Here is a 15,133-nt window from a genome sequence, read left to right as displayed (position 1 = left end):
AAATTGGAAAGTTGAAGAGAGCAATTTTGTGGAGAGGATGAAGGATAAAATTAAGAGAGTGAGAGAGTGAGAGTGAAATAGTGAGTGAGTGAGTGAGTGAGTGAGTGAGTGAGTGAGTGAGTGCAGCAGACAAACACAAGCAGCCTTTAGAGCAGGTACCTTCCAGGTGCAGCCACATCAGCCGTCCTTTCACCGAGGTGATGGAAGCCACACAAATCTCTGCAGGGTTCCTGGGGTTCACTGCCTCCAGCTTCATGTTCTTGGTGAAGCCACGGCTGAAGGATGTCTGAAAAGAGGCAAGAGACAACGCTGAAACATGGCACTGCAGCACTGCACAACTTCAACCAGACTGTGTGCTGGGAAGCATAAATTTAGCATGGTTTGCTTTCTGCTGGAAGGGCAGGATTCCCTGAAGAATGCAAAGGCATCCAGAGCCAAATCAGAGCTGTGCTGGTGCAGCCCAGGGTGAGGCAGCTGTGCCCCTGCAGCACATGGGGGATCTGCAGGGGAGTAGAGACTGCTGCCCCTGGAGGATCCCTGTCACAGGAGATGGACACCCAGAGGAGGCTGTGACCCTGGAGAGAGGAGCCCATGCAGGAGCAGGTTTCACCAGCACCCATTGAAAACTCAGTGATGAAATGCATGTCATGTTCTACTCCTATCCCTGACTCTGAGGGGACTGGGAGGAAGCTGCTCCACATCAGCTCCAAGGATGTCTGAATGTTTGCTAATGATCATTTTCTGTTAATGTGATACCACCTAAAGGGTTCCTAGAACTCCAGTGCTTAAGCATCTCTCACCTTGCTAGGAGAAACTTTACAAAGCAAAAAACCACCTTGCCTGAGACCAGAGAAACCTCTTCAAGCATTCAGTCACCCAAGCTGACTGGAGCTGAAGATATCTGAGTAACCTTTTCAAGTATGCTTTTCTTCATGGAATTTTCATGGATGGACCTCTGAGCAACCAATCTAGAGGATGGCAGCAGTGCCCATGGGATGGGGGGACTGGAACTAGACAGTCTTTAATGACCCTTCCAACCCAAACCATCCTGTGATTCTATTTTAAGCTCAATGAACAAGGATTTCAGGTACATTGGCTGGAGTGTAGATGGATCCAGATGTGCTCATTGCCACTGTTCCTTCCAATGTCCCCTCCTGTCATTTATTCTCAGCCCCTTCCCAGTTTTTCCCCCACGACTCTCCCTGAAAACACACTAATGCAACACCTGTGTCCATACCAGGGCTTCCTCTCCTTGGATTTCCCTCCCCTCTGTTCCACCTGCTCTGCATCTCTCTGCATACAGTAGCACAGAAAGGGTTCCCTCTCTGAAATGAGATTTTTTTACTGATAATAATTGGGATGGGTAATAATTGCCACTGACTCAAAATGACACCAAACCCTCATCCTATGTGAGAAACTGGAAGCCAGGCTCAAATCCAACCCTTCTCCCATTGCTACAACACCAAGGACCATGGGCACTTCACCTTGAACAACCACTGAGAGCTCTCTGAGAGACTAAAAACTCATGGCTTTGGTCTCTTTTCCATCCTAGAACATTCTGCTACTCTCAAGCACACCTTGGACTGCCTCAAGCCTTGCTCAGCACACAGATCAGCTTCACCCTGCAAAAGCTGCTGAGTTTGTTAAAATGCCTTTTATGTTGCCTAACAAGGAAATGCCATTCATCATCACCCTGGCTCCTTTCATTGCAGTTCGGTGCTGGAGGCTCATTTATACAGAATCAATGGCAAAACAGTTAGGTGGAGTTTATTTTACTAAGCATTTGGGCACGTCAATCCATTCCACAACTGCCTCTCCTTGTTAAAAAATCCCTCCTGGGGAAACAGCTACAGCACCTCCAGTGCCAGCACCACATCTGGCTGCACGAGGTGGGAGATGCAAAGAAAGCTTCCATCAAAGAGCCCCTCACAGCCACAATTCAAGGGGACCAGCCAGCCAGGAGGCTGCACAAGTGAAAGCAGAGCAGCTCCTTCTGAAAAGAATTGTGTTACTGAGAGTGGAAGAATAAGAGACACATGTTCATCTGATGAGTGTTTCCTTAAAAACAAAAAAAAAAGGACCAAAAAATGCCCAGACCTGACTTAATCTTAGAGGATATTATGCAGAGACTTTTCTCAAGGCTGCCACAGCTGAGAGAAGAGATTCACTAGTTGGCAAAATGAAAAGAGATATAAAGGAAAGGTGGGGATGCTTGCAGAAGGGAAATGCAAAAATAGCCCCACTGTATTGGTGTGATGCATCACTGTCCAGCTTCCCTCAGGACTGCTGGAAATCTTTGCTTTAAGTCCCTTCAGGGAGATGGCCTCTATTGGGCAAAGAAATCCTTACTCTGGTTTGACGCCCAAGTCAGACTCTGCTCATGGCACAGTTCCTGTGAGTTCATCAATAAAAAATTCACTAATTCACCATCAAAGCTTCCAAGCCAGGCTGCCCCAAGGCCACCACAGACGAGGAAAGCCATGGAAAACCACAGCTGGTGCCTGTCTCCATTCTGCTTTCCATAAATACCACATCCCTCAGTCCTGTGACTTTCTGTAACATTCCTACAGAAACCTGTCTGTCCATCATTCACCACATAACTTCATTTTGCAAAGCTTTCTGTGCTCATTTTAGGTGCACCACTAACATTTAGGTACCACCATCAGGAGTATTTTCAGTTACTGATGGCATCTCAATCTTCATCAGCTGATGGGCACATGAAGGAGAGCCCCAGGTTGCTGGGAAAGGCAGAAGGCTACATCTGCCTTTCCCCAAGCAATGAATATCTGTCAGATCAAGCCACACAGGACTGTCACTGCCATAAAACAGCCTGCAAAAGATTATTTCAAAAGCTGTGACTCTTAATGGCATCCATCACTCTCACATCACTATTTCAGCATCAAGGAGGGACATGAACTGTTCCAAGGACCAGAGCATCCATGAGGGTTAATCATCCTCTCCTTCATTTTGAACATTTAGCATTTTAATACATGTGGTTTGGTTTCTCTGTATCCCTGGGATACAGAGAGAACACCTAAAATGTAAAAAGGGACAAATGATACTGTGCAACTTCTTTACCTGAATTATTTTTAGTAGCACTTGAATTAATAGTAATAACCAGTTGAGATCCTTTTAGTGCTGTACAAAACCAGAGAGGGGATGAAGAGCAGGATAATTACAGATAAAGACAAGACTAAAATAAGTTTTTTCTCTTTTAGGGATGGAAACCTGGAAGATTCCCCCAGTTTCCTACCTAAGGCATCCTCATAGTGCTCTGGGAGGAAGCCCTCAAAGCTTTGCAGCACCTTTTCTGTGCAAGCTGTTTTGTTTCACATGGCTGGCCAGGAGCAAAAGGAAGAACTTACATTTCTAAAGCACAGGTGAGGTGCTGCCTCAGCTCCACACTGCTTCTGGTAGTCTGCCCAGTCAAAGTCCTGGCCAGGGTAACCTGCAGGATAACAAAACAAAAAGAGCCATCAGCCACCACTCCACACCACAGAGGACAAAACAGACCACAAGGAGATGAGGATTTGTGTTTCAGCATCTCATCCTGCCTCAGTGACCCCTGCAGGGCCCCCATGCTTGAGCGTGTCCAGAGGAGAGCAACGAGGCTGGTGAGGGGCTTGGAACACAAGCCCTGTGAAGAACAACTGTGGGAGCTGGGGTTGTTCAGCCTGGAGAAAAGGAGACTCAGAGGTGACCTCATCACTCTCTTCAGCTTCCTGAAGGGTGACTGTGGTGAGCTGGGGTCGGTCTCTTTCTCCAGGCAACAACAGACAGAACAGAGGACACAGTCTCAAGCTGCGCCAAGGGAGATACAGGCTGGAATTAAGAAGGAAGTTTTTCACAGAAAGAGTGGTCAAATACTGGAATCATCTACCCAGGGAGGTGGTGGAGTCACCATCCCTCGAGGTGTTTAAAAAAAGACTGGATGTGGCACTGGGTGCCATGATCTAGCTGAGGTGTCAGAACATGGGCTGGACTCGATGATCTTAAAGGTCTCTTCCAACCTAGAAATTCTGTGATTCTGTGATTCTGTGGTCACACACCATGAGAGCCAATGGCTCTTCCAGCCTCCACTCACACATCTGCATTTCACTGCTAAGACTCCACTAAAAAGTACTAAGACATAATCATTTCCCCTATTTTCCCTTTTCTGTGAGCATCTCCCAACTTTTAACAAACCCATAACTAATGACAAGTGCCACTGTGCCAAATTTCCACATAGGGCTACTTACAGCCTTCTTCTTTCTCTTGCTTTTATATGTCTAAAAGGTGGACAAGGTTATGGAGCTGGACATGGGATATTTGCTGCTCCCTCAGGAATGGACAGGGAGGGGATCAGCACATCAGGAGCTGATCCATCCTCCTTTTCAAAGCACGAGATAAATTCCCCTCTCTTCATTCATGTACCCTTCCTGAGTGGCCCCCCAGCAGCTCAGGGTGTGTGAGCTGAATCCCATCACAGTAAAAATGTTACAGAAATCTGGAGCAGAGCAGGAAAATGAATGCAGATCCCCCTCAAACAGCCTCAGCAAGCAGATCATCCCTTCAGCCTCTGCTTCTAGGTAAAATAAAGGGATTCCTTTAAATGAGCATCTCTCAAGGAGTCCCATCATAGAAACACAAATCAGACCTCTGCTCATCCACTATTCCTACTTGGCAATTTAGGCAATAAATTCTTGGGACAGAAACATTTGGGGGGATTTTTCATTTGCTTTTGGGAGCTTGTTTTTTTTTTTTTGGCCTTCCTCTTAAGTTTCTATTTTTGCAGTGCTTGAAACCAGTGAGTGCTAATCCTGTCCAGGGGCTTGAGGATACTCTAATGACATTACTGCAGAACTACTCTTATGGAAAGTTTCAGGAGTCACCCAAAGGCCAAATTCTCCCCTCAATCTCCCTAGAAATCTCAGCCTGGCCTCATTTCACAGAACATCCCTAAATGCCTTTTGCATTGATAGTCAAAAAGGGACACTCAAGATCAAATGTGAATGAATCTTTTATGACAATGGAAATTGTGGCTTTTTTTTTATAGGCAAGGACTGGAATACTGAGTATAATCCCCTATCAGTCTGCCAGATCCCAAAAAAAGGAGGCAAAATTTTTGAAAACAACATGCCAAGCATCCTGCTAAGATCCAAGTATCTTGGATAAGATGATTTCTATTCCTAGTAATTGCATTCATGACAAACAAATTACTGAGATAAAGCCTTGAGCTATGATGCCTGTCTCTGTGGGGCATTAAAGTGCATAATAATTAAAAAACTAAACATGTACAGGGAAGGAAAAAACGGGTAGTTACTTATAAAAAATGTTCTTTTTTCATACAAAAAATATCCTTGCACTGTTTTTTAACAATTTCTGCAACAGTATTTTCTTCACACTTTGTGGTGTTTGTGAGGGTTTCTAGAATGAGGTGAGAGATGAGAATCTGGTTTCTCGTTTTCAGAAAGCTGATTTATTATTATATTATATTAAAAATGTTATACTAAAACTACACTAAGAAAGAAAAAAGATACATCAGAAGGTTTAACAAGAATAAATAATAAAAACCTGTAATTCCTCAGAACCTTGACACAGCTGGCTGTGATTTGGTCATTAAATTAAAACAATTCACATAGAACCAATCAAACATTCACCTGTTGGTAAACAATGTCTAAGCCACATTCCAAAGCAGCAAAACACAGGAGCAGCAATCAGATAATTATTGTTTTCACTCCTCTCTGAGGCTTCTCAGCTTCCCAGGAAAAAATCCTGGGCAACGAAAAATTTTCAAAAAACCTCATAGTAACAACGCTTCATCTCTTTTTTTATCTCCAATTTAACCCCCTCATGGATAGGGTTTGCATCTCAATTTTGATCAACACAGATCTTGTCAGAGTGGATGGAAAAGGCCTATTAGAGATGTTTTAGTGAGGTACAAAAACTGTGATTGTGCTTTCACCACGCAACCACCCCGCTCAGCTCTGCACCACTGGAACCACTGGAAGCCTTTTCCTTCAGGCTTCAGCAGGAATGGAACCAGGAAGGGCAGCTGGGGAGGTAAAAATTAACTCCCTGCAGCAGCACAGGGAGGGTTCCAAGAGGAGAACACGCAGGAACTGATTTCACATGAGCCCGGATTTGTCTGTGGCCTTTGCAGGGTGAGGCTGCACCTCGAGGGCTGTGGCCGGTTCTGGGCCTTCAGGGCCACAGAGCCTTGGAGGGGCTGGGCCTGTCCAGGGAAGGGATGGAGCTGGGAAGGGTCTGGGGAACCTGAGGCAGCTGGGAAGGGTCTGGGGAACCTGAGGGAGCTGGGAAGGGTCTGGAGAACCTGAGGGAGCTGGGAAGGGTCTGGAGAACCTGAGGCAGCTGGGAAGGGGCTCAGCCTGGAGAAAAGGAGGCTCAGAGGGAACTCCTGGCTCTGCACAAGTCCCTGACGGGGGGGACTACTGTATTTGCAGGATGGCCCAATGAAGGAAGGAATGATGAATCTGACTCCAGGTTCTCAGAAGGCTAATTTATTATTTAATGATAATATATTATATTAAAGAATATAGAAAGGACACTTACAAAAGGCTAAAAAGATAATAATGAAAACTCATGACTCTTTCCAGAGTCCCAACACAGCTTAGCACTAACTGGCCAAAGAGTGAAAACAACCCACAGCAGAATCCAATGAAACAATCACCTGTTGGATAAACAATCTCCAAACACATTCCACATGTGAGCACAACACAGGAGAAGCAAATGAGATAAAAATTTGTTTTCCTTTTTCTCTGAAGCTTCTCAACTTCCCAGGAGAAAAATCCTGGGCAAAAGGATTTTTCAGAAAATCTGAATGCCACAGGTGAACAGCCAGGGGGATCGGGCTGTGCTCCCAGGGAACAGGGATAGGAGGAGAGGGAAAGGCACTAAGCTGCACTAGGAGAGGGTCAGGGTGGACATTAGGAGGAATTTCTAACACTGAAAGGGTTGTCAGGCATTGGAATGGGCTGCCCAGGGAAGGGGTGGAAGTGATAAGAAGCAACTCAGTGCTGTGGTCTGCGTGACAGTGTGGCCATCAAAGGTTGGACTTGATGGCCCAGCTTGCCTGGAGGTCCTTTCCAACCTCTCTGCCTCCCTCAGCACACAGGGAGGTACCAGGTGCCCAGGGCCTCCATCAGCACATAGCACTCACACCCTGGAAGGCTCAGCCCAAGGGACAGCACTGAGAGCTGTGTTGGCAGAACCCCTCAAACATGCAACACCTTCACCATGTTTGCCACCTCAGCTCTGGGCATGGAAGAGCCCAGCATCAGAAGCTAATTCAAAGCAAGTATAATACAAATGCACACGAGGTTTTGGAAGTGGCTTTTCCTTAGTAAGCTTTACAACAAGGAACATTATCAATTTTTTTTTTTTTCCCCACTTAATAATAGCTCATAAAACAATGATTGTTACTCTAAAGGGAAGTGGTCTATAAATCCTGCTCTAATAAATATAAACAGAGCTTGTTCAATGTTTATACAGCAGCAGTTAATGGGTATTCATTTTTGGCACTGTACAGGAAAATGCTGCTCTCTATTTCAAGTAGCAAATATTTGCACCTCCTGTTCATGACCCATTTACTCTTTGTCTTCAATAAAGCCCCGATAAGCAAAAAGGAAAGAGAATGGATATCAGACAAATAAAGGACTCCAAACTCCAATATCCCAACCTGACATATTGTTCTGACCAGAAAAAATCAGTTGATTCTGAGATCAGAAAACTTCCTTGTCAAGCTATATTAACCAGGGGTTTGGATGCTTTTCACCTTCCATCTGCTTTCTTTTTTAGTGGTTTTTGGGTTTTTGTTGTGTTTAGTTTGTGTTTATTTTCAAATGACTCATTCTAATATCTGATTACATTTTAGTAACTCAAAGAAAGTGTCTGCCCATAGAAAAGGCTTTAAGGTGCTAAAATTCAGTTTGGAGATGCAGCCTTTATACACAGTATAAAAAATACAGCAACTCATAGAATTCATCTATCTGCCACTGTTTTTTTGCCTTTTTAATAGCTTTCCCCCAGGATTTCTGATCTCAGAGCAGAAAGCCAATTTGATTTTCACCAGGGGAATAAGGAGAGACTTTCTGCACCTCCTCAGGTGGATCTCAATAACCAAGCACCACACAAGATCACAGAATCACAGAATGGTTTGGGCTGGAAGGGGCCTGGAAGATGATCCAGTTCCACCCCTCTGACATGGGCAGGGACACCTCCCACCAGACCTGGCCAAGTTGAAAAATATTCACATGACAGATGCTTCAGATATGTCTTCAAATGTTGGCATCTAAAATAGACTTCACACACACCTGACCCATAAACCACCATCTCAGACAGGCTTTGTGTCAGCATGGATTGGAAATTTTTAAGCTTATGGTCTCCTTCAGTTAATTATCCTGCCTGGGCACGCTGCATGTAAATTTGGGTGGAAAATCTGCAAAATATTCCATTTACTTTGATTTCTAGCAACTTTTCTGGCCAGTATCAGTGAGTGCTTACACAGGCATTATCATTACACCTGGTTTTCAGCAGGAGAGAGCTGAAGCCCCAGACAGCAGATTTATTTCAGCAGAAGCAGCAGAGCAATCATGGATGCACCGTATGCAGCTGCAGGCACAGGGCTCCAGGACTTTGGTGGGAATTTCAAATTACATGTGCTGAAGAAGCACTCTGGATATAGATAAGAGGATTCTGAATCTGGTAGGGAATAACCCTTCCCTTCCCTGGGTTTGGCAGCATCATGCTTTTTCCAAAATGAAGGCAAAAGTTCATACACACAACTTAGCTTCTTTCTTTTCTTTTTTGAGGCTTTTCTTACTCCCAAGCAACATTGATTTTTGGCTATAGACCAACAACCCAGCCAGCTTCAAAAACCTGAAATTCCAGGGAACCAACACATTTTGCAAGCAAAGAAATATTGCTAGAGCACCACAGGTGGTTGTCTGAAGTTGGGAGTAATTAAGTGCACAGCTACAAAGTTGAGGAACAGCAGGGCTGGAGGCTGTTTCTCCTGCCTGTGACCTGAACACTGCCTGCAGTGTGCCCTGGGATTTGCTGAGACAGCCAAGGAAATCCCTCCACACTCCTGGGCAGGCAGCTGTTTTTAGCTCAGACATTCAGATTTAGGAGCTCTGCTTGGCCTCGGTGTTGTACCGATGTGGATGAAACAGGGTTTGCCTCTGCAGTGATTGGACTTTTAATGCTCCTTTTGCTCTCTACACACAAAAAGAACTGCTAGGATTCATCCCACAGGAATTCACGAGGATTTCACAAGCCTTAATCAGACTTCAAAGCACAGGGACATCAATCCAACAGCAAGAAACATTTGCTGAGATGTTCATGGGCTGGTAGGAGCCAGAACAGCCCCAATCACTCCAGAGAACTACTCTGGCTTGAGAGTACTGATGCTCTGCAGCAACCACCAACACAATTTTAAAGGCAATAATAACAAGCAAATGTGCTTCAGAGTAAACCTAAAAATCACTGAGAAGGAATACAAACCCATAGGAGGTGTGAGATTGACTCCGTTTTTAAGGCACCACTGTATTGGCAAGATCCCCAAGGAATCTGCATGGCAAAGCATTGAGATTTTGCTGGGTTCAGGTCTCAAGTCATCAATGGTCACTTGTAAATAATGATTGTTAAAAACCTATGGGGTGAAAAAGAAGAGACCAAAATCAGGGGTTAGATTTGCTGCAACATTAGGTAACGTGGAAAGCTGAAACAGCCAAACTCGGGGATCAAACAACTGAAAATAATTTGCTCTCACCTAAACACCTGTGCATCAAAGTGTTTCTACCCAAGAGATCAAAGCCTGAGTTTCAGAGATGGGTGAAATGAAGCAATGGAAAGTGCTGAGGTTCAGGGTCCCACAGCTGAGCAGCAACTGGAGATGATCCTGAGGACCCCAGAGCTTTCCTCTGTCTTGTATTTGAGTGTGTGGATTAAATATCCAGCTACCACCTCCATGCAGCTGTTTTATTTCCAAAAGTTTCTCAGATGGGCAGGGAAAATACATATGGATGGAGGGGAGATAAAGACAAAAGAGGGATCTTTTTTTTTTTCCATGCAAGTGGTAGATGAACATGCTCATCCCCATTGGTTTTAAGTGCATGGAATCAGATGGTGATGCTTGCGGGAAAGAAAGAATTAATTAGGAACATCCATGGATTTTAAACCTATTCCTTAATGTGTTCTCCAGCCACTTAAGTACCACTCTTTTTTTTTAAGTACTTCCTGATTTCCACTACATTTTTCCCTAAATGTAGTGGAAATCGGGAAGGGTTTCACAGAGAAGCTCTTTCCCTCCCTCCTTTCTGAGCACTCACCTTGGTCACTGATGCAGGACAGATATGAAATGGCTCCCTCATATTCACTGCCTCCAGCTTCATCCCCACAGTGAAGAAGTGGTTTCTCAAATCAGCATGGTCCTGTGGGAAGAGGAACACGTGGTGACACCAAGAAGAAGCCAATACATCTGAAAATCTATCTGAAAGACATCCATGTGGGTTGGGTCCACTTAGCTGGTCCTATGTTCCTTTCAAGCCAACCCAGCCACAGAAAGAGACAGGACAACCTGAGTCCTAGAGGACACATCTACAGCACCAAGCCCACCATACCTAAAGCACAGAGTTTATGTCCATCTCAGGCATCCAACCAGCATTTGGTCCACGAGGATTTTGTGCTCACCAAAATGAGGACCTGGCTGAGAAACTGCTGCATGAAAACCTCCTGTGGGCAGAGCCTCTCCACCTCTGACACCCACATCACCCTCTGGGAGCAACTGAGGGTCCACAGATGCCAAGACTCAAACTGAAGCCCTCCAGGGTAATGCACAAGATGGATGCAAACAGCTCAGCATGGCCCTGACTTACCCTGATGCATGTCCAGCACCTGCAGGGCACCAAAACAAGCACTGGGCTGCTCTCCAAGATGGAAATATGGAAAGGTATTTTTTTCCAGCCAGGAGACTGGAAATGGATTAGAGCTTGGACAGTGAACTCAGACCCAAAATGTGGGCGATCAGAGAACATGATGGTAGGAAAACAGGCAGCTGTGTTCAAGCACATCCCCAGCATAACACTTCCACCTGGGATAAAACCTGGCTGCACCAGAAGCTACACACAGAGGGTTCCCCACAGCAGCTCTGGGCATGCAGGATGCAGTCCTGAAATTCAGAAGCAACCCAGATTCAACTCCTTGGTTTGCCACCAGTTTAGTTTAACACTTAATTACTCCATCCCTTGTGATCCCTATCTAACAGCCACACAAGCTGCCACCCTAATTCCAGGGTAATGACTGCATTTTGAGTTCATTCAATAAAAATGTCCCGCAGTATTTCTAAACCACTGGTGCATTAGCCAAGACAAGCATGAAGAGAGATGATGCTGTATTTAGCACACACTCAGAGACTACTTCAAAATACATGCAGAAAGCTTGCTATCTAATAAGTGGTTAGCAACAACAACCCCATCTACATTCATTGCCACACGTGGTATTCTTGCTCTAAAATGATTTTCTATTGATCCAAAGTTGTGTTTCATTGTGCTTTCTTTTCCCAAGAACTGTCTGCACTTGTAAGGGCTTAACAACTTCTATTTTGGGATCTTACATTCCAACTGCTGCTAGAGATAAGGATTTTTACAAGCTCCAACCACAGCTAAATGAATCGCTGTTTTCATCCTACCAACCTGCAGCCTTACGGAGCCCTTTTTGGTGAGAAACAAAAAGCAGAAAAAAACCCACCAACGGAACAATAATGAATTTTGTCTCAAAAGAGAAGAAAATACTGATGAGGAATATTTAAGAATAATGGCCCAGAGCCCAAGGAACTAATGGTTGAGGATGGAGCAGACATCCAGGAGTTTGAGCATCCTTTTCATAAGGGCATGCAATCATAGGATGAGGCAGAATGGTTTTAAGCTGAAAAAAGGCAGATTTAGATCAGATATTAGGAATAAATTCTTTACTGTGAGTCACTAGAACAGGTTTCCCTGAGAAGTTGTGGATGTTCATCCCTGGAAGTGCTCAAGGCCAGCAATCTGGGATAGTGGAAAATGTCTCTGCCCATGGCAGGGGAGTGGAAGGAGATGAGCTTTAAAGTCCTATCAAAAACTGCCACCTTTAATACTGAAAAGGCTTCAGAGGGAAAAGATGATGGCTGCAAAACTCCAGTATCACCAGCACTGAACTTTAAACCCCTAAAGGAAAAATAGCATTTGGACTGGAGGGCTGCCTCCTGCTGCATGAGGACCCACGCTCGGATTTTCTTAATCCTTGGGGTGAGGTTGTAAAGAAAAGGCAACTTTGCAAAATGCGCACCTGCATCTCCCCACAAACGTTCCATGATTCAACTCACGCTCGGATCCAGCCTCAATATGTAATAAGCAAAGATCCACCAAAGTACTTAATCATGTTTATCTTTAAACACACAAGTAGTTTAATCAACTTTTAAAGTGATTTGTTGATTGAGACCAAAATATACTGACACCAAACCACACTGCTTCTCCTTTTTATCTGAACCATTTTCTTTGGTGTTTCTCCTTCTATTTGTTTTGGCTTTTTTTTCAAAGGGGAAAAATAATCAGATGGGGGAAAAAAAACCCACTAATAATATTTAAAAGTATTTTACATCAAAAGCACTGTGTACCTTGGGATCAAATCTCCCTTGTCTTTCAGCATAGCAAGTAAATACTTTCCCCATTAAATGAGTAGCAAGAGTGAACTCACAAGGGGAGTTCACAGGATCTCAAGTACGTCTCCCTTTTGAGGGTCAAAATCCTCTTTGAAGCAGAAACATGCATTTCTTTGGAGAAATGCTGTGGAAGTAAAAACCCTTTCTGTGTTAAATGTCATTTTTGAGATGGAAAAGCTTTCATGGAGAAAAAGCCTTTATACTGAACCTCTCTGGAAAATGGTCAGGGTCTGGATATTTGATCTGTCTCATATACTGGCTAAAGAGAATCATCAGAATTTACCAAAGCAGCTTTATATTTTTGCAGCCACAAAAGGAAAGAAAAAAGATTCCTGATGCCATTCTCTGGTTCCAGTGCTGGAGCTGCCTCAGCCAGCAGGGAATTACTTAGGATTTGGCATATGCTCCTCTTCAAAACTCCAATTAATTTACATAATTTCTAAGAATAGGTTCCAGAGAAGTGATGGCAAAGCTTTTAATTAGTATTAGACTCAAAGTGATACACTGGATAATGAACTGCTCTCTCTTCCCTTTATTCACGTTGACAGGAACCAACGCCTGTTTAATAAAAGCAGCTACAAGGAAAGGACTGGAGGGGTGAGACTTTCTCCTGGTCCCCGCCAGGCTCTGCAGCTGAACAAAAGAAATGCCTGACATGATAATGGGTGGCAGAATTCGACCCTTTGCTGCTATTTCACAGCATTCAATGCCACCAGCGAGGATGTCACCAGCCATTATTTTCCAGCAACTTCTCCAAGTGACTCAATTTCCTTTGAAATGGAGATCAACAGGCAGAATAGTTTTGACCAGCTGGAGCATTTTAAAGCCTCATGCATGCTGGGCCTTCACTCCTGCTGGCAGTCGGTCCTTCCCAGGAGCAGCCTCGCTGACCACACAGAAGTTTGCTCTGGATGTTAAGAAAAATTTCCACACTGAATGTGCTGCCAAGCACTGCTGCCCTGGGAAGTGCTGGAGTCGCCACCCCTGGAGGGATTTAAGAGTTGTGGAGGGATTTAAAAGTTGTGCAGATGTGGCATTTGGGGACATGGTTTAGTGGTGGGCTTGGCAGTGCTGGGTTAATGGTTGGACTTGATTTTGGAGGTGTTTTCCAAACTAAATGAGGCAATGATTCTGTGATTCTGTAATTTACACCAGAGGATTGCCTGTCCTGGGGTTCACAAGCCCTGAGAGGGCAATGGAAACACCCTCTGGCTGCTGAGTGACCTGGACTGACAATCAGCAAGGATTCAGAAGAGTCCCTTAGAGCAAAGTGAGAAACCATGCCACAAAACATTGAACAAATTAACGTGGCACGGGCACCACAGCTGCTCACTCCAAGGGTCACAGTCTCCAACATGATGGATTACAGCTCAGGGGTAATGAGTGGAGCACTGCAAAAGCCCTCAATGAACGTCTGTCACTCACAGCCCAAACCCACTGGCAACAGCCAGAGCTGTCACAGCTCTCACTATAATCCCAAAAAAGCAATTAAACTCAGCCCCACACTCACAGCCTTAGAGCAGGGGGTGCATTTGCAAATGCACAGGCCATGACCCTCTGGGCCACCTGAAAGACAGCCCTGCTTTGATACACATCTGCATCGTGATTTCCATCTGTACATGGCTTGTGTTTCTGTAATTATCCTGTAAAAATTACTGATGGGCTTTGTAACAGCTCACTGCATCCAGCATCACACACAGGGCTGGGAACTGCAAAATCTGGAGGTCAGCTAACAAGTTAGCCACAGTGCTGGGAGCAGAAACAGGCTCCAAATTCCCAGATTAGGGAATTAATTCCCTTCCCAAATTCCTTTCTTTCTTTAGGGTCTGAGATAGCCACATCATTTTCTCCCTCACAGCTAACAAGCCACCAGCAGTGTGGATTTCAGAAATGCCAGGTGACATGGCAGCCTAAATGTCATTCCAAAAGAGATCCACAAACAGATTTAGAAAAGCATTGCAACTCTTCAGGATCTGAGTAAGCCTTAGGGAACTACCTGTGTGGGTGACATGCTTAGAATTCCTGATAATTGAGCCAGTAAGTTTTATTTTTAGGTGATGGGACTCAGAAATTTCAAAATCATCACTGCCATTTGTCCAACCTGTTAGCTAAATACCAGGTCAACAAATGTAATTTCTGCTAAAAAAAATGCCATTTGGCTGTAAATAAACTCAATTCTGTCCACGTCACAAGAGTGGAGCTCTTTGGGGCTTTTTTGGGGGCTTAATTTTACAGTGCACTGGGTAAAGCTGATAGAGCAGGGGGACCTGGCTAAGCTGCTTTTGTCTGTGACACTCAGGGAAGCTGCACTCTGATAGGGCTGGCTGCTCTATCTGTGTCCCCAAACCCAAGGAAGGGCAGCACTTTCAGATTGTGACATGTCCATTTTTAGCCCATTCTGCTCAAGACCACTGGAGTAATATAATTTTAAACACA

The 15,133-nt window shown here is 44.6% G+C and overlaps 1 protein-coding gene across 4 annotated transcripts in view; it reads right to left on the bottom strand.

The window, feature by feature from the left end:
* SFMBT2 (Scm like with four mbt domains 2) overlaps positions 1-15,133 on the bottom strand; it is a 114,989-nt gene that overhangs the window by 34,312 nt on the left and 65,544 nt on the right. For all 4 annotated transcript variants that reach the window (XM_077179260.1, XM_077179261.1, XM_077179259.1 and 1 more), the window contains 4 exons: positions 10,332-10,433; positions 9,505-9,652; positions 3,366-3,448; positions 160-286 (listed from right to left, as the gene is read on the bottom strand). In XM_077179260.1, the coding sequence (XP_077035375.1) occupies positions 160-286; positions 3,366-3,448; positions 9,505-9,652; positions 10,332-10,433 (460 nt within the window). The remainder of the gene's footprint in view (positions 1-159; positions 287-3,365; positions 3,449-9,504; positions 9,653-10,331; positions 10,434-15,133) is intronic.

This window comes from Agelaius phoeniceus, chromosome 5, assembly GCF_051311805.1.
Source record: "Agelaius phoeniceus isolate bAgePho1 chromosome 5, bAgePho1.hap1, whole genome shotgun sequence".
NCBI lineage: Eukaryota > Metazoa > Chordata > Aves > Passeriformes > Icteridae > Agelaius > Agelaius phoeniceus.
Note: the sequence above shows the minus strand (reverse complement) of the source record. Positions and strands in the feature narration are given on the sequence as shown.